The sequence below is a fragment of the Ruditapes philippinarum genome, unplaced genomic scaffold, assembly GCF_026571515.1.
Source record: "Ruditapes philippinarum isolate M1 unplaced genomic scaffold, ASM2657151v2 ctg999_1_1_1_1, whole genome shotgun sequence".
NCBI lineage: Eukaryota > Metazoa > Mollusca > Bivalvia > Venerida > Veneridae > Ruditapes > Ruditapes philippinarum.
Window position 1 is genome coordinate 138,854 of NW_026855118.1, and position 20,846 is coordinate 159,699.

The 20,846-nt window shown below is 33.5% G+C and overlaps 2 protein-coding genes across 2 annotated transcripts in view; both read left to right on the forward strand.

The window, feature by feature from the left end:
- Positions 1 to 2,779, forward strand: part of LOC132742142 (splicing factor 3A subunit 1-like) — a 35,378-nt gene extending 32,599 nt beyond the window's left edge. The window contains exon 17 of the mRNA XM_060730469.1: positions 1,225 to 2,779. Within this exon, the coding sequence (XP_060586452.1) occupies positions 1,225 to 1,326 (102 nt within the window). The 3' untranslated portion in view covers positions 1,327 to 2,779. The remainder of the gene's footprint in view (positions 1 to 1,224) is intronic.
- A 10,222-nt stretch (positions 2,780 to 13,001) lies between these two features.
- Positions 13,002 to 20,846, forward strand: LOC132742143 (sushi, von Willebrand factor type A, EGF and pentraxin domain-containing protein 1-like; the record flags this gene model as incomplete). Its single annotated transcript, XM_060730470.1, is given in 6 exon segments — positions 13,002 to 13,206; positions 14,211 to 14,332; positions 15,699 to 15,772; positions 16,481 to 16,680; positions 17,444 to 17,578; positions 17,849 to 20,846. Coding segments are annotated over 5 exon segments (3,464 nt in total), but the record flags the coding sequence as incomplete, so codon positions are not given.

Here is a 20,846-nt window from a genome sequence, read left to right on the forward strand (position 1 = left end):
TCAATAGAGGTTTTGAAATTTTCCTGAATAAGCATAAATGTGATAGTTAATAACGTAAAATAGACATATGTTACCGATAGGTCATGTAAAAAATAAAATTTTAAGTACAAGAATATATCATATAACTTTGAAATCATGACGATGTTGATTGTGTATGTAAACTGATTAACATAGCACAATAGAATGTAAAGTTGTCGGATACACTTAATGTTCATCTGATGATAACCATCTACTAATGCAGATATATGATCTTATATATGATATACAAAAATAACCAGCAAAATAAAGTTTCAAGTATATCATGTTTAAACATTTTAGTTACTTTGAAGTCCAGACATCATAAATAAAGACGGATGTACATAGAAAAAAATGTGCTTTTAAGTATCATATTCAATAAAGAGAAAATTGAAAAATTCAGTGTAGCAACTTGTTGATGTTAAACATTTATCATCAGTATAACATAAGATCCATGGCGGATAGAAAACGCAAAAAGTTGTCATTTTTAGGGACCGAAAAAGGAAAAAAGTAATTAAGGAAAGATAGCAGTAATGGTCATTGGTAAAGGGACACCACTGGGGGGGGGGGTTGGCATGAAGGGACCGAAAAGATTTTTTGAAGATTTTTGTACCAAGGGATGTAGGTCTTGATTAATAACCTGTGTGTTAAATTTTAATCCGTTTTCCAGGGATAGTAATTTCTATTGTGCAATTTAACCCCAAAATGAAAAGCATTGCAATGCTTTTACACTCATATCGAGCCAAAAACTAAAGAAAAATTTGATTATCAATGCAAAACCAAGTATATTTCTGTATAATCTTTTGCTTTTTTTCCATTTTCTGGTGAACTAGTTGAATTAGGGGGGAAAAACAAATTTTATTATTTTTAGGCTTTTGGATCTCAGTGGAGTCCCTTTAAGAATCAAAAGTCACTTGGAATGATACCATATTATATCCTCCAACTAACTTGAGTGCACATTATTTGAAGACTTGCCCATCAGTTATTCGAGTTATTAACATTTGTATGAAATACTGATCTCGATCAAACCAATTTTACATCAAGTGCAACAACATTAAAAATAGGCACTCTGTAGGGTATTTATAGAAATAAAGGTATCAATATACATAAAAGTCCATATTGCTTAATTTTCACAAATTTGTGACCTTTTAGTATATATAGCTTTATGATTATAATGTGATACAAAAAATGTGTTTTGTATAATTCCAGGGGCTATTTATCAAGGACTCTAACACACTGGCGTTCTACAATTTTGTCAACGGAGGAACAGTGCAGTTACAACTGAAGGAAAGAGGAGGAAGAAAGAAGTAATTTGGGAGATAGAGAGAAGAATGTATATACTTATTATTGACAATAGAAAAGGACATTGTCAACAGCAAGTGTTTAACAAGTGAAAATTCGAAAAATCAAAATTTTGGGAAATTTAATGAATTAAAAAAAAAGAAAAAAATTATCTTCAATGGGTGTAGATTTTTTTGGCAAGTTTATTTAGATGGTTGCCTGTTTTTTTATTTGGCTATTTGTTTTGTAAATATTGTGTCTAATTTCTTGGAGGACGGTTCACCTTTTTGAACTTTATTGTTACATGTGATGAATTTTATGTCTTATTCATTATTTGAAATTGTGAATGTAATTTATAGTTCCTTATGAATGTCATTGTGAAGCCAATGTCTTGTATAATTCATTCTGTAATTATGTCATTTGTGAATTTTATGTCTAATTCATTCTATGTATCATTCTTGGATTAATGTCTGATTCATTATTATGGTATTAAGAATATTTTGTTTAATTCATTTGTAAATATTATGTCTCATTCATTCTTTATATCACTCAAGAATAAATGTAATTCATTCTAATGGTTAGTTATGAACATAATTTCTAATTCATTCTTACCATCATTAAGAACATTATGTCTAATTCATACTAATTGTCATTAATGAATATAAATCCAATCCATTCTATATGCCATATCTGATTATTGTGTGTAATTCATTAGAAATGCAATTTGAGTGTCTAATTAATTATAAACTTCATGTGTGAAAACTATAGCTTAATAATTCGGTATACTTTTCTACGAAATAAAGTTTTAATATTTTATAAGGTAGCCTATTGTTAAGATTAACAAGTCATCAGTTTGCTAATTAGGTACTCTGTGACAGTTTGGGCAAATTATCTTGACTTATAGTCACTACTAGATGGCTACTATCTGTTCTGGTTCAGTTTTTTGTTAGGTTTTAAGTGAATAACTTACCTATCCAGGTACATGTAGACTAGAAGGTTTGTTCATTTTACTCATCTACCTAGTTGTACACTGAAATAATGGACTCAAGTCTGAAGGGAACTGCAACAAAGATGGCATATGATTTATAAATGTGTATGTCTTTAGAGAAAAATATAAAAAAGACCCAGCATGCTGACTAGTTATAAAATGTCAAATAGGTATTCTGTGAAGGAAGTCATAACTATGTTTAAGACTATATGAGAAAACTTAGGTGTTTTTTATTTAAGGAAAATAAGAAGTTATTTTTTCTTGCAGCATATGAAGCATATTTGATGTTTATTTTTAAGTTTTCATAGAAGTGTGGTTTTCTGGGATTTTCTTATAAGAGCATTGTAATATACATTTTCACTGAACATTATTTGATTGATAAGAAGAATTAACAACTTTCCTTTTTGTTTGAGGTAGTAAAAAAATAATAAAGGCACTTAAAATGGTAATTTAAATAGCTAGATCTTAATGTTTGAATAAAGTTTAGACAGAGAAGTTCCGTTTTTGTTATGTTTTCATTTATTTCAGGATCGGTCTACATATGTACTGTGGCTGGGTGGCAAGTCACGTACTCCTCACCTATAAAAACGCTACACTTACTGTTATGTTTAATTCATTCCTTCTATTATTGTCATTTCCGTTTGTTGTACATGTAAAATGAGCGGGAAGGATTTTATTTGTCAGGTCAGTTTTGAACGGGTAGGCTTTAACCACTCATCCACTCTGCTTATCACTGTCCCAAACAATTTTACTATACTTTGAAAAAATGAAGCTAAGAGCATAATTAATGAAGAACTGGCATCCAATTGTGACTGAAATAAATCTTGGACCAGCCTGCTTTATGCACGGAGGCACATTTGTGTCTGAAATAAAGTACTGAAATAAAGACCGAGGGACATTTGTGTGTGAAATAAAGTACATTTGTGTCTGAAATGAAGTATCGTTGAACATTTGTATCTAAAATAAAATATGAAGGGATATTTATTACTTGCAAGGAGCCACAAAAGACCCACAATTGAGGGTTAATGCATCTTTTTTTCATGCATTAACATCTACAGAAACACCGGATGCATTTAAAACCAGAGAGCGCAGTGTGAGGTATTTAATAATTATGAAGGCTTACGCTGATCTATATTAATGCGCGGAAAAAAAGATGCATTAGAGCTATTCTTGCATAAAAGTTTACGTCAAAATCGTCAATGTTTCGTTATCAGTGTAAAGAAACCATTGCTTGTATCTTAGCGCGTTGTCATTTGACATAAAACTATCATAGCCGTGGTTGTGGTGGTGTTGATAGTTTTCACTCCGGATCACGACAGTAAGCCACATTGAATTTACCAGAACACAGTTCAACCACCGCATCGCTCCTGGGCAGGCTGTCAAGCAGTGTACAAGTACTAGTTGCCTTCACTTTCGCAAGGAACTGAAACTTCTGTACATGCTAGAGCAGAGATACAGTGCGAATGAAAGGATTTCATGATCAATCATAACGAAAGTGACCTGCACCGTCCGGAATCGAACCCTGGTCGCCCGATTCACAGTACAGCGCTCTACCTATTGTGCTAACCGGACCGTCATTGCACTGAGCTGTTTTATATAACGTCGCGTGATCACGAGAATCTATGCGTTAATGTATACCTGCATGCACAGTTTTTAGAATTTGGAGTGTAAATACGGGTAAACGAACAATCCTAAAGCAAGACATCACTCTGATATTCCCTAACACAGTCTTTTCATATTCTTCCACTAAACCGGTGGCATTGTCATTCCAATGTTCACCGGTAGTTTTGAAACCGAAAGGGCTTGAGAGGTATGAGAATCATTTAGAAGCTTTTTTTCCTGCGCTCCATTATATCCTAGTTTGATTAAAAATTTTATTCAAAAACAATAAAAATTGGGGTTTAAACGGGAAAGCAAAAAGAATTATATTACGTTTTTTTCAATGAAACGGCCCCAAAGGTTTTTATTTAGACCCAAAATTTTCCCCTTTTTTTTGTGGGTTGTTAAAAAAAAGATAATTTATTTAAAGGGGGATAATTTTTTATAAAATTTCGAAATAATAAAAGGAAATTTGGGGGTTTTGTATTTAAAATTTTAGCATTTTGACCCGCGAAATGTAATGCTTTAAAATGAAATAATTTAAAACTCCACACTACTGGGGGGCCTTTACCAAAATTTTTGAATCTGAACCCAAATTTTTTAAATTTTTTATGATAGGGGGAATTTTCACGAAAACAAAACATGATTTTTTTAATATTAAAAGCCTTTATATTAAAATAGCCGTGGGACGACAAAAAATTTTTTAAAATAGTGGGTTTGGGGACCTGTGGGGGGAAAAACCGACCAACCCCCGCCAAAAACCGCGCAGTCCGAATTTTAGGATTCCTAGGGTTTTTGGCCCTTTGAGTTTTTTCTTTTTGTAATAGGTTTGTAAAAACGAACAGCATTTGGGTTTCCCGAAACAGAAATGGGGGGCAAATGCGCAGGCTGGTCTGGATCCAGCTGGTTTGCAAACGCATTTTCGTTGGGTTTTGTCGGGGAATCCGCCGGGGTCAAATAAATTTAAAGCATAGTAACCCCAGTTAAGGGGAACCCCCAATTTTAGGTATCATTTTGGGAAATAGGGGGGCCCCGACAATAATTTTGTACGAAATAAAAAAAAAAGTTTTATATTTTTAGATGATTTTCAATTTTATTTTTTTGGTTTCAAAAAAAAGGCAAAAATAACGAGTTTCTTTGTTTCCTAAAAAAAGGAAGTAATTAAGCCTATTTTAAATGTAATGGGGAAAATATTTTTTCGTCTATTAAACTATAAAAAATTTTAAAGCCTGGGCCTTCCCTTTTTTTTAAAAAAATTTAAAAAAATTTTTATTAAAAGTTTTTTGTAAGAAAAAAAAAGAAATTCCTGTATTTAAAAGGGGAGTTAAAAAAAGGGTTTTTCCCATTTTTTTTTTGGGGCGTTTAAACGATTTGGTTTAGGCCAGTTTAAAAAAAATTGGGTTTTTTCCCGTTTTTTTTTGGGTTTAAAAATAATGTAACATTTTTGTTAAAAAACACAAAGTGTAAACCAAAATTACACCCCCCTACCCTTTTTTTTAAAATTTAAATTTGGGGTTTATAAAATGTTTTTGTTTTTTTTTTATCATTTGAACATTAAAACTTTAACGGAAAATTCGCCCTAGCCTTTTCAATTTCCCAATAAAAAAATCTTTTGGTTTTTTGTTGTTTCATTGACTTACCTTTCGGTTTTTAGTTACCAAAAAACACCGGGGCAAGTTTTGCAACTTTAAAAAAAAGAGAATTTTATTAAGCCCAACCGAAAAAGTTTTAAAAAGGTTAAAAAAAACAAAATTGGGAATTGGAAAAAGAATAAGGGACAAAAGCCAAATTTATTTGTTAAATTAAAAGATTAAAAGACTTTTTTTTTTCCGCTCTCTTAAAAACGGCAATTTTAAATTTGTTTTTCCTTAGGAAACCTTTTCCCTTTTTTTGTACTTTTGGCTTACAACCCGGGTGGAAGAATGCCAAAATTCCTTTTTTTTTTTCAAGTCAAGGTTTTTGATTTTGGGTTTTCACGGGCCCCGAAGGTTTTTTACGTTTAAATTTTAAAAATTATTTCCCTTTTTGATAGTATGGCATTTAAAAACATGTATAAAAAACGCGTTTTTTGGCCACTTTAATATTTTTTTTATTGGATAAACTATTTCAAAATTTTTAAATAAAAATATCCCGTTAAAAACAAAGGGATAATTAAAACAGGGTTTTTAAAAAATTATTGTGCGCGTTTCTTTTTTCCCTTGGTTTAAGGCAGTCTAAATAGTTTTCCCATACTCGGGAAAATTTGGGACTAAAGGGGAAAAACTGTGACTTTGGAAAAAATTTTTAAATAAATTTTTTTTCTTGGGTTTTTGGGTTAAAAATTTTTTAACCAATGCGAAAAGCCCGGAAAAAGCAAAAATTTAACTTTTTTTACCCCAAAGGTTACCAAAAGATTGGTTTTGCTTTATAATCAAAAGCTTTTGTTTTAAAAATTTTTTTTTAAAATAATCAATGAAAAATTTTACCTTTTTAACCTTTTTTTCGTTCAGGGGTTTCCCTGGGTTTTATATTTAAAAATTTGGGGAAAAGTTTGCTTTTTTAAAAATTTTTTGGAAAAATTTTTTAAAAAAAATTAACAAGTTAATCCGGGGGGATGTTTTTTTTTTGAAAAATTTTTATAAAACTTTTTCTTTAACAAACTAACAAGGAATGGGTATTTTTTTTAAATTGTTTTATTTCGTTTAAAAAAAAGGGTTGATTAGTGTTTTAAAATTAAAAATGGATCAAAAATTTAAAGGCCCAAGGGCCAGAATGATTTGGGTATCGGGGGAGTAACCGAGGTTGAAACCCTAAAACCCAAACGAAGGGTACGCGAAGGGCTTTTGGGGGCCCCCACGGGTTGGAAAAGGGGCAGGGAAAACTATGGTTTTGACCCGGTTAAAAATGGCTATTTAAATTGGGAGGGGTACCCAAAAGGGAAAGGGAAAATAAGTAATCCCCGGGGTTGGGGGGAAAAATTTGGGGGCAAAATTTAAAGATGAAAGTTTGGAAAAAAACAGGGCGTGGGTGGATTAGGTCGAACGATGAAGAGAAAATTCCCGGGGGCCCACGAGAAAACATGGGAAAATTAAGGAGAAAAAAGGGGGGAAACGGAATTTTAAGTTAGGAGCAACGAGAGAACATGGTGATTTAAGGAAGCCCCCGGGGACGAAAAAGATTTATTTTGGAAGGGAAAAGGGGACGAAACGAAAAAAAAATTAAAGGAGCAACGAGACGAAAATGGTGAATTTAAATAGGGCCAGACGAAAGATGATCTAGGCGTCACGAGGGCAAAATTTGGGTGAAAGTTGGGATTTTTCGAGCGAAAATGAAATTTTAACTCAAGGTATGATCAAGGGCCCGCCCTTTGCAATTTGGGCCCGGGAGAAAACCTTTGGGGCGCGTTTTGATTTAAAGGCGCCACTGGGGGGGACAAGAGGGGGGAGAAAGGGGGTTTTTGGGTTTTTTGGGGGGGTTTCGGTTGGGAAAGAAAAAATTTTAAGGGGGGAGTTTATCCCTGCCCCCTAACACCAAAGGAAAACCCTCCTTCCCTACCCATCCGGGAAAAGGGTGCCGGGGAGGGAAATATGGTTTTTTAGTATGGGGGGGGTAAAAAAACCCGCTTTTTGGGGTGAAAAGGCCCTTCCCTTTTCCCCCTTAAAGGGAAACCCCGCTGGTATTTGTGGGGGGACAAAAGGGTATGTATCATGACGGGCAAAACCCTTGGGACCCAAAGGGGCTTTTGGGTTTAGTTTAGCAAGCCGAAAGGAAACCCAATTTTTGGGGGAATGGCCGCAAATGGTTTTTGGCCCGGGTTTTGTTAGTTTAAATAAGGAAATAAGCTGGGTTTTTTAAAAAAAAACATTTGAAAAACAACAACAACAACTACATCAAAAACAACAAACAATTGCATATCCTGCCAGATCTGTTACTCAAAAATGCATAGATTAAGTCATTAATAAATATCCTGCAGATAACTCTATAATTTCATATTTAACCACATTAAAAGCTTCATACATGTATTTTGGTTTATTCTTGTACATTGTATGTTTGTTTTTTGTTGTTGTTGTTATTGTTGTTTTTCGATAAAATTTTTATGTTGCTTTTTTTAACCATTGTTTTAAGATGATTTTGTTCACGTTTGGTCATGTGCTATCTTATTTCATTGGTTTTGCTTCGCCATTAAAAAAAACTTTTTAAACACAACATAAGGAAAATAAACGCAATTTTTCTCGGAAGAAACAGAGGGAAAATTTAAAAAAAAGCCCCCAATGAAAAAACAAACGTTCTTTCTGTCGATAACATTCCAACACCTAATGCAATGCTCTTTTGTTTGAATTCTTGTTTCACCGTCTCAATGAATAAAATATTGTACACAGTGACAGATCATAAATATTTCAACTCTGTTATTCAAACAATTGTATACAATGTGTGTTCTACCAGGTCTGATTCTCAAACATGCATAAATTAAGTCATAAATACGATACAAAATTTATAAGCAGTTTTTCCCTTTTAAAAAATGCCGTAGCTGAAACTCTTTTGCAAAATTTCCCAAAGGTCATTCCAAAAAAAATGTGTTTTTACACCCAAAAATTTTAAAAAAAGGGTATAAAAGTTTAGGGAGACTTTGTAGGTTCCCTGAAAAATTCATCAGTGTTTCCAAAAAAAAAACGTTTTTTTTGCCCCGACTATTCGAAGAGGTTTGAGGGGCTATTTTTAAGTCGGTCGGCGTCGTTTTAATGCTTTTGGGTTTAAATATTTTTAAGGGGAAAGTCCAAAAAATCTCAATTTTTGCTTGAGATAATTTTTAAATTTAAAAAGTAAAAATCTTATTTAAAAATAACCCAAAGGGAACATCAGATTTACAAGTAGGATAACTCTTTCCCACAAAATTTTATAGAAAAACGCCTTTCCTTTTTTCCCCTTTGATAATTTTGGTTTTTTTTTTTTTTGTAAAAAACTAAAAATCTCTATTTTTTGCTCAGATTTTTTCAATTGAAAACTTTCCCAAAAACTTATTTATAGTTTTTATCAAAAATTGGGCAAGTAGGATAACTCTGCCTTTCAAAATTTACAGAATTTTTGCCCCTTTTTTTTCTTAAAAAATTTTGGTTTAATTTTTTTTGTAAAGTCAAATATCTCAAATTTTTGGGTCGAAAAATATTCCCAAATTTTAAACTTACAATTCTTAATTTTTTAGTTACCCAAAGTACAAAACAGATTGAAAAGTTTTGGGCAACTCTTTCCTTTTCAAAAAATTTACAAATTTTGCCCCCTTTTTTAAAATTAGAAAAAATTTTTTGGGGATAAGTTTTTTTTTAAAATCAAATTTTTTCAATTTTTGCTTGAGGTATTCCCAAATTTAAATTTTCAAAACTTTTTTTTTAGTAATTTATGGGACAAAAAATTTGCAAAATTGCATAACTTGCCTTTCAAAATTTGCAGAAATTTTTTGCCCCTTCGAAAATTAGTTATAGGTGTTCAAAGGGGATTTTTTCTTTGATCTTTACACATGTACTTTGGGTCCCTAAAATTTGGGTGGGGAAAAATTGGGTTTTTTCACTGACCAAATTCGCATAAATCTATGTTTTGCCAAAAAAATTTTTGGCCCCCGATTCATTCCCTTTTCTTTTCTTAGTTCCTTTTGGTTAATGTTTTCAATTTCAAGTTTTACATATCTTAATAAAATATTAAAGATATTTTTTGTTTTTGGGCATAATTGGGAAGGTCCCTGAAAAAAAATCCGTAAATTTTATCTTGTTTTGGCGATTTTTTTTCCTTTTTTTTTTCAAATTAGAAAATTTTTATGTAAAGTTTTTGCTTGTAAGCCTTTTTATTTTTTCCATAACTATTTAAAGGGGTTTGGGGCCTTTTTTGGGGGCAATTTTTATGCATTCAAAAATAAAGCATTTGTTTTCTTTTAAAAAAAATCTTAAAAAAAAACTTTTGTATCTTTTTTGGTCAAATTTTTTGTATTTATAGGTAATTTGCATTTAATTTTTTTCTTTAATAAAACCCCCTAGTGACAACTTTTTGAATAGTCAGGCCCAATACTGTCCTCCGACAGTTCTTTTTTTTTACTTTTGGGCAAGTCAGCCAAACGCATTTTAGAATTTGGAAAAACCCTTTTATTGCCCTTTAAAAAGCCACGAAAGGGATTTGCCTTTTTTAAAAGATTTTTGGGGCAGTAGGTTTAAAAGATCAAGGTTAAGGCCCAACATTGTTCCCCAATATCATCATTTATTTTTTATATTTATCATCACCATCAACCACCATCATCATCATCGTCGTCGTCATCGTCATTGCCGCCGTTGTTGTCGTCATCAACATTATCATCATTATCACTATCATCATCGTCGTCATCATCATTGTGGCCGCTGTTGTTATCTTAGTTATCATCAATATATTCATCATTTAAACCACCACCATCATTATCATTGTCGCCTTTGATGTCGTCGTCGTCATCATCACTTTCAACATCATCATCATCATCATCATTTTTAAAATTAAATTAAAGTAAAGGGTCAAACATTGTTTATAAACGTTTTGGAAAAAGTGTTTTTAAATGGTGTTTAATTTTTAGGAAAATCTAATATCTACCCTTTTAATTTTGGGGGACTTTTTTTGGGTTTTCTTTTTGAAATGATTTAAATAATGTAGTAATGACATGATTCAAAACATTTTAACCCTGCTTTTGTTTTAAGTCTTGTTATGTACTAGTATATTAGTATTCCTTTATGCAATACTGAATTGGATATTCAGATTATATCATCAAAAATTGTAATGGCTTTTTTTAAATATGCCCTTTTTGGATTCAAAATTTTTAAAATTTTTGGAATTTAAAATTCCCTGTTTTGAGGGAAATTTGAAAACTTAAATTTTTTTTTAAATTGTTTTTGTCGCCTCAAATTTAAAGATGAATGTACTAAAAAAATTTTTTTTGTTTTGTTGTGAAGATAAAAAAAACCTTAATGTTTTTTTGAAATTTTTACACGTGCTGATAAATTTTTAAAACAAGGTAAAGTGAAAAAGTAGGTAAACCCTTTCGTTTAAAAGGGTTTTTATTTGAAGACACACAAATCGATATTCCGATTTTGGGATTTTGTTTAGTAATTTTTCATTTTTTTATGCTTTTCACTTATTTAATTTCAATTTTTTTTATTATTTTTAAATTTTATTAATTTTTTTAAAAAAAGATCAGAAAAGGGTTGATTGGAAAATCGCTCTGCGAAAATATTAAAGGAAAGCACGCATCCATTGCGTTTTGCGCTGGTCGATCAAATGCGCGGGACCTCCATGCTGGTCGCAAAACCATTATGCTGGTTTTGTCGGTCATGACGCAGCTCTTATATTTATAGCTATAGCTTGTAATAAGCAGACGAATTTTTCATATTGCGCTCTTGTGGAATAATTGCAGGATAATGTGCACAATATCGATTTGTAAGGTCATCTTTTCAAATTTGAATTATAGTTGAATTTCAAAACAACCTTTCAACAATGCCACAGACATTTCAATACACATTTATAAATCTACGGACAAAGAGAAATAAGTTTCAGGAAGTAAAGACGAAAGAAATGCAATACCATAGCCTTGTATTTGATCATTGTATTAAACGCCACATAGTGCACAAAGCGTGAAAAAATCTTTTATTGAATATAATGTAATTCTAAATATTTAACAGCTATCGAAATCAAAAGAAAAAAATGTATACGTTTTTGACAGACAATAGGTAAAAATGGTATAAAATGCCCGGCTTATTATTTTCTATAGGAACCATGCCAGAATGTAAATTTACACTTCCTCCTTGATCGGCGCTTTATATGGGGTTACTTAAATGTTTGCTTTTTACCTTTTCAACAATAGTAACATTTCATTTATGGCATATTAAATATGGTTATTAAATGACATGCCTTGATTAACTGGTATAATTAGTAATTTTTCTTAATATTATGTACAGTATAAACCCTACTTAAGACCACCCCTGAATCAAGTCCACCATTCTATTAAAAGCAATATTTAAAAGAACGGAATTTTCTGTTCTTTATGATTAAAATAGACTGTTGTCATTAAATATTTATACCTTGAGAGTAATATTCATAATAAGCACCACAAAAATATGGAAAAAAATAAGGAAAATTGAAAATGCACCTAGTATAAAATGTATGACCATTGTATTATAGCAATTTTCGGTTCAATACAATGTGTGTTTGATATGCAATTTCCGCACTCTCTTAACAATTGGTATGAGGAAAATTTTCATAAAATGTGCATGTTAATGGAAAATTTGTATTCCTCCACGTTGATCTAACTACTTGATAATGCCTCTCAAGTATTCGTAACTTAATACTTTTGCTGATCATGTCACATTTCAATATTTTAAGTAAAGACGGACTGTTTAGTGTAACTTTTAAAAAATACACAAATTTGTCCTGATAGATAAGATACTTTCTTATCTTGATTGTTTTACTAATTGGAACAATGCTTCTAGTGAAATAGCACATATTTTAAACAATGGAACACTTGAAAGAAATCCAATTATAACAATTTAAATCAGTAGCGATTATGAGTAAGGGGAAAAAAATAGTGAAATATTTATTGAATTAAGAAAAATAGTAATATCTATTAACAAAAAAAAAGAAAAAGAAAAAAAGAACAGACAGGCAAAATAACGAAAATAAGTAGAGCAAAGACTGCCTCAATAAGAAGGTCATTTATTTATTTATTTATTTATTTATTTATTTATTTATTTATTTATTTATTTATTTTTTTATTTTTTTATTTATTTATTTATTTATTTATATAAAGTGAGGCTGTTGAGGGCTATATAACATTCCAGAGATAAAAGCCAATGTAAGATTTATTATCATTACATAATGTTTGCAAGCTACTTTACTTCTTCCCCGCACTTAAAACATCAACAACAACAACAGCAATAACATGAAAAGAAGCACTGGAAAACCTGCATAATTACCGTACCCTGTCATAAAATATGAAACATGTGTTTTATAAAGAAATTCGTAACATTTGGTTATATGGTTACATTTTGTTATATGGTTATATTACTGGTATATATAACAGTATAAACAGGGAAATCGTGTGATATAAACATGACGTGTCTCTCTCAATGAATTACAGATACGCAAAAAATGGACACCAGAGCCGAGTTCAAGATTGGACGATGATGTGACAATATCAAAATGGTCCGGTGACCAGTCCAGCTCTTATTCAACCCGACGGAGACTGAATAAACGAGCACTTATAATCATCGTGTCGTTAGTGGCTGTTGTGTTGATTGTTGCTGCCGTCGTGCCGACTGTAATACTAACACAACACAAAGATAAAGGTTCGATACTTCATGCAACAGTATTTTTAATAGTGTTATTATAATTTTTTATTTTTTCTGTCAACACTTCTTTTGTTGTAAATGACAATTAGACTAAGATACGATAAAAGTAAACTTTAAGTAAGGCTTCAGTTTAGATCGGTTAGACCGGGTTTGTCTATACTGAGCATATTTTTTATAAGTATTTCAAACAAAATTGATTTGGCTATTATTATGAAGTATTTCTGGAAAACATAGTGTTGATAGAGTTTTGAAGATAAAGTGATTTATGAATATAATTATAACAATATTTGTCGTTAGAAGAACAGTTTCCTTAATAAAAACGGAAAAAATATAAATTTTTCATCATAAACGGAAAGATTTATAAAAATATCATTTTAAAGAGAAAAATTTATAAAATTTTATCTTAAACAGACTGGTTTTTATTCTTTTTTAGAAGTCCGGTTATTACAATTTTCATATTCATTTGACCGATTTCAACATTTCCCCCCTTTAATTGAGAGGTTCCCTCCTGATAAAGCTATCTGGTTTGTATAGTTCTCGACATAGGTACCGTGGGTTTGAGTCTTACTGCGCTCAGCGCAACGCACCGGTAACAGATTATCCAGGAAGTGGATTTAAAACTAATTGATATTATTAAGTTAAAATTAAGAACTCGAATATACAATCGGGTTTAAGTAAATATTTGGAAAAAATTAATATTTGCATGATTTTGTTCATCGAATCAATGCAATGGTAATCAAGGTCTCTTCTTGTTTTGATAACATGTTAGGTTTGTAAGACTAAATAACTACATGAATAGGATTTGCAAAATATTCGATGTCTTAATATACGTACATTTATGTGGTCCTTAAGTGCCACTTTCTCGTAACCGGCCTAGTGGTTGGTTTATCTATGCAGATCAGAACATGCGTTGTGTCAATATTTAATTTTGATTATTTATACGTTCCGTAATGTTTTCATTATTATCACTATTAATAATACTGGTAATATCATTATTTCAGAAGGAGAGGTTTACTTGCAATATGAGTACCAAGCTACCATAAAGAATAGAAACTATGACTCCAGTATGGCGGACCCGAACTCCGAAGAGTTCAAGGACGTTGAAAACGAATTTTGTTCTCAGGTATAAATTTACAATGATAATGAATTCACCAATAGTGAAGTGTCTGCGTGGAAATACAGATGGACCTAGTTTTACCTTATACTGCCCTCACACATACCTCGCGACCTTACTGCGTCCTTACTGCGACCTTGCTACGACCCAGGACGCAGCACAGTCGCCATTGACGCAGCAGGGACGCAGCGAGGTCGTAGCGAGGAACCCAAGGACGCACAAGGTCGCAGACCGTCGGCGACTATTTTGAACATGCACAAAACAGTCGCAGAAACTCTGCGTTCTTGCTGAGTCCTGGTTAGGTCGCCGTGGGATCGCAGTGGAGTCGCCATAGTCGCAGCAGCATCGTAGTAAGGACGCAATAAGAACGCAATAGACGTAGTACACTCGTACTGAGGACGCCGTAGAGTCACCGATGAAATTACAAGAAATTGCTCGGAAACCTTTGGCGACGCTACTGCTACTGGTAAAAAGTATTGTTTTTATAGACGTAGCAAGAACGTAGTAGGATCGTCGTACAGTCGCAGGACAGTCGCCGGACAAACGCAATAGTCGTCGTAGAGTCGCCGTAAGGACGCAGAGAACTTAGCACAGTCGCAGCTGGGTCGCCGATGATCGCCGTGGGGTCGCCTTGGGGACGCAATACAGTCGCAGTGGAAACGCCATGGACGTAGAAGAACCGTATTGAGGACATAGAGAAAACGTACTGAACACAAGACTGCAGACCCCCGGACCGTCTGCGAGAGAAATTTGAAAGAAAACCAACGATTTTCGAAAGAAAAATGCTATTTTACTAGTTTTCAGGTCGCAGTAAGGTCGTGGTTTATGTGTGAGGGCACCATTATCGAATATTTATTTTTCCCCATCGTTTCTGAATTACTTTGATTTATCCATAAACGATAAACTTAGGTACAGCAAATTTCTCTATCTAATTTTTTGACACGACTAAACTAGAAATATCTTATTTAAGACTAATGTTCTATTTGGTGTAGGTGTAGACCAATAACTTGAATACGAATTTTCCAGATTTTTCGGCCTCTGTTATTTTTCAAAAGTATAATTGTGATTGTGAAAAATGACCCAAAATTGAATAAAACGTTACAACGCTTTTAACTTAAAGCGGACTAAAACAGCACACTATACGATTTTCAATTTATTTCCGAGTATATTTCTTATTATCTTTAACATATCTTATTGTTTTAAGTGCCCCCAGCTGATCTATGCAAGAAATTGAAATTGTATGTTATACGCTTTTGGACCTCACTGGAGTTACTTCTAAGGACACAACTTTTTTCAACTGTTTTTATTCATTATAAAAGTTTTGCATAAACTGCATTCTCTTCCGATGCTGATATTTTGTTGTACAAACTTTCAGCTAAATGAAAATGCTAGGGACTCGGGCGTAGCAAAAGGTTTCAACTACCATGGGTGTGCGGTGACAGAAATCAAGTAAGTACGAGTCGACTTCATTAAAGTAGCATATCATCATATATAGGTAGAGCGTTTGGACTATGAATCGGGTGACCTGGGTTCAATTTCCGGACAGTGCACATCATTTCCGTTGTCCTTGATCATACAATCCTTTCTACGGTCGTTCGCACTGTACCTCTGCTCTTGCATATACAGAAGTTACTGTTCCTTGATAAAGTGAAAGGAACGAATACTGGTAAACTGCTTGACAGTGTGCCCAGGAACGATGCGGTAGTTGAACTGAGCTTTGGTAAATTCAATGTGGCTAACTGCCCTAACAACCAACCCACCATTAAATTGTTGTACTTTTCGCACCCCTTGGTGCGTGCACGTCGCAGAGAAGTCACAGGGAATCGGCAAAAGATTTGAAGATCTCGGGATGACGAAAAATAAATATAGACCAGAACTTGTACATGCAGACCATCTGCCGATGTCCTAAATAAATCCGAGGGGAGTGGCCCTACAAAGTAGGCAGGGACTCAACAGCGAATGCTGCATTGAGTGCCTAAACGGGCGAATGAACCCTCATTTAACACAGAATACATTGTTGAACACTTATTTGCTAAATCTAAAGTAGATTTTAATTCTGCAAGCAGGCAATAAAGTCAGTCATGACTGCAACTTCTTTTTCTGTTCCTATAAAAATGTTTTACTACTCTTCTGCATTATTCTTTTACTTGATCACAGGAGCGGAAGTTTAATTATCAGGTATGTGATAATAATCAGAACAGTCAATGCAGCGCCATCTGCAGCAGAAGTAAGCGCTGTCATTAATATACAGATAGATGTGGATGAGCAGACGGTCGGTGTCTTTGTCGTCGTAAATTTCTCAATAGTAACAGAAACACCTAAAGTTATCACATCGGATCAAAATCCTGCTATAATAGGTAAATGGTATTATAAAAAATACTTTAAAATCCATGATAAAAATCGAAAGACATTGATAGTTATTGGCGACATATAATGGAAAGATAAATAGGGTGAGATTCATTTACAATTACAATTTAGTTTAAACATGCATACATTTTATTTTTTAGAATATACATACATGTTACAATTTTCAATATACACAAAGCAGTTCAAATATTCTTGAAAAACAGAATTAGAATGAAAGACAGCGTTATGCCTTATGAAATTCTTAATCTCCTTAATATTTACAATTTCTATGTACATATCGAGTCTGCAAGGACTTTACTATTAATTTTTGCGTGATAAACGGTAAGAGGAATAAAATATCTAACGTGTACCAGCCGAGAATTATATTGGTTCATGAATATGCATATATTTAGTTACTTACACTTTTTAAAGAAATTATCGCAATTATCAACATTATTATTTGTTTACCTTGTAATATTGTATATAGTGAGGACACACTCATAAATAAAATAAAGTGACGCTTCTGACATGTTTTTTATCTATGTGTTTTAAGTAAATATTTTTTTTGATAGAATATGATATGGTTTCATATAAATAGAGTCACGTTTATTCCATTTTTTTCTCAATAAACTGCTTGATTTTTTCTTTGTTTTGTCTCCAATATCACCCTTCCTATTGTCAGATCAAATCTGAAAGGACTTTCTCTAAATAAAGTTGTGAATGAAGTTTCTAGATTTTAATTTCCATAATATAACTTTAAGTCGATTTTTACAGCAAAACAGTTTAATGAAACGTGCACAGTTGTTAAAAAAGAGCGATGCGTAACAAGGCATTCACAATGCTTAGATGGAATGTGTAAATGTCCTGTCGGCAGAACATATAACACAACATCCGACTCATGCACTACAAGTAAGTTTTATTGTTGTTGTTTTTTTCTCCAAAGTTTGTTATATAGTTTAATGAAGCAACGTTCTAAGATGTTTAGTAACAAAGCATTCAAAATGAGCTAGAGACTTTTGATTCGAAGTCAGTGACATTTGTCTTGTGATCACAAGTGGTATTTTGTCCAGCAAAATACTTTACAGCTAAAATCAAACAATTCATTGCATCAGTTTTGAACGATAATTTTTTATTATTTGTTAATAATTTCTCTTTCTATATTACTAAAATGGCTTTCAGTTGACTGTGGTAATGAATATGCGATTGCAAATGGAAATGCGACATCAAACGGAACTCAGTACAACTCCTTTTTAAACATCTCGTGTGATGACGGATTTGAACTTTCAACAAACGAAACAGGAATATTATGTACGTCACCGAGTTCGTGGACGGACCTGCCTATATGCATGCCTGTTGAATGTCCAGAATTCATAAAACCAGCGAATTCCGAAATAGATTCAAACAGTTCCGGTCGCATTTACAGGGATGTGATAAAAATTACTTGTGACACGGGCTACCAGTTTGATGGTAATTTATCCTCGGTCGAATGCTTCGCCAACCAATCTTGGAGTGAGTCACCTGTATGCCAAATAGTAACCTGTCAAACGTTTGAAACACCCGATAATGCAGCTATTACTCCAGACTTGCAACAATTTGATTATGACGCAAACGTTTCTGTTCTTTGTAATATCGGCTTTGACATTCAAGGTGAAAATAATGTTACATGTCTTGCGAATGGAACATGGACCGATATACCGAAATGTGTCACATTGGAGTGTGATCATCTTGCAATAGCAAATGCTACGTTTGAACCAACTAACCAGCCATATCAGTATTTAGACAACGTTACCGTCAATTGTAACGATGGTTACATACTTGAAGGTAACAATACAATAACATGTACAACAAATGGGTCATGGTCCGAACTACCCACATGTATGCCAATAAACTGTGATCATCTTGAATTAACAAGTGCCATCTTTGAGCCGAGTGAACAACCTTACCAGTATTTAGACAACATAACTGTCGATTGCAACGATGGTTACACGCTCGAAGGTAACAATACGGTAAGTTGTACGATGAATGGGACATGGTCCGGACTACCTGCATGTACCCCAATAGATTGTGATCTTCTTAATATTACCGATGCCATATTTGAGCCTAGTGTGCAACCGTACACGTATTTAGATAATGTCACTGTAGATTGTACGGATGGTTACATACTTGAGGGTAGCAAAACAGTTAGTTGTAAATCAAATGGGACATGGTCCGAACTACCGACATGTATGCCAATGAACTGTGATCCTCTTGAAATAACAAATGCTTTCTTTGAGCCGAGTGAACAGCCTTACCAGTATTTAGACAACATTACTGTCGATTGCAACGATGGTTTCACGCTTGAAGGTAACAATACGGTAAGTTGTATGACGAATGGGACATGGTCCGGACTTCCAGCATGTACCCCAATAGATTGCGATCTTCTTAATATTGCCGATGCCATATTTGAGCCTAGTGTGCAACCGTACAAGTATTTAGATAATGTCACTGTAGATTGTACGGATGGTTACATACTTGAGGGTAGCAACACAGTTAGTTGTAAAGCAAATGGGACATGGTCCGAATTACCGACATGTATACAAATAAACTGTGATCCTCTTGAAATAACCAATGCTTTCTTTTCACCAAATAAAAGTCAGTTCTTATACGGAGAAAATGTAACGGTAGGCTGCGAATTGGGCTTTCAGATTCAGGGTACAAACGTTTTAAGCTGTCAGACAGACGGATCTTGGAAGGAAGCACCAACATGTGATGCTATTGTTTGCAAACTTTTTAATCTTTCGGAAAACATAAAAATCATTAGCGAGGATAAGTCAATATATTCCTATAATGAACATGTGACTTTGGACTGTGAAAACGGGTATGTTATAAATGGAAATGCAACGGTTAAATGTCAAGGAGATGCATCTTGGGCAGAGCTTCCAACATGCAGAGCAATAAATTGCAGCGATTTTGAACTGCCGTCAATGGCAATAAATAATTCAAAACTAAATGACCTTACCTTTGATGATTCTGTTTACATAACATGTGAAAGCGGATTTGTTCTTGTTGGTGACAGTAATATAACCTGTAAAGCAGATGGTACATGGCCAACAATTGCCTGTGTTGAAGCAAATTGTTCGGCTGAAGATTTTTCCAAGCCTAATAACAGCAGAGTTTCAACAACGTCAGAAAGTGGAACAGTTTTTGAGTTCGAATGTGTTGAAGGATACAATTTGGAAGGAAATTCCTCTGTGTCTTGTATTTCTGGAAATTGGAGCAGTTTTCCAAGTTGTGAACTTGTAGATTGTGGATCATATGGTTTGGTAGACAATGGAAATGTTTCTCCAGGTACTGGGACAAAATATGATGATACAGTGGATATAGCATGTTTAGAAAATTTCAAATTAATTGGAAAAAGTCAAGGCATTTGTTTACAAAATGGATCATGGACTGAAAAGCCCGTTTGCATGCGACTGGAATGTCAGAAGTTTATAGTACCTGAAAATGCAATAATCCCAGAAAACATAAATGAAACGGCTGTAGGAACTAACATTTCGTTGGTTTGTATAGGTGGTTACGATCTTGTCGGAGCAGAAATAGTAATGTGTAAAGGTAACGAAACTTGGAGCGAAATTCCAGATTGTAAATTGAAAGACTGTGGTCCACCAAACAATATAAACAATAGTAAACTGACTGGATTAGATAAAACTACCTTTAACAGCACCTTCACTGTAGAGTGTGAAGACGGATATAATTTGAAAGGAGAATCAATATTACAATGCCAGATAAATGGAAGTTGGACGAAGTATCCATCATGTGAAATTAAAGATTGTGGCGAAATTGGCGAACTTGGTAACGGTACTATCGTCAAACAGACAGGAACTTTATTTGGAAGTACAGCACATGCTATATGCAATGACGGATATGGTCTCGTTGGAAAAGAAAATTTAACGTGCACGGCAAATGGGGAATGGGACGTGTTGCCAATATGTATTAAATCAGAATGTGGAGTGTATACCCCACCAGACAATGCAATACCGGTATTCGGTTCTGACTATAATATTTCTTGTAAAGAAGGATATGAACTGATTGGTGAGGCAACAATTGAATGTTTGAATGGTAATTGGAGTGGAAACGGAACTTGCAAAAGAATACAGTGTAAAACTCTACCACAGATTGACAATGCAGATGTTGAACC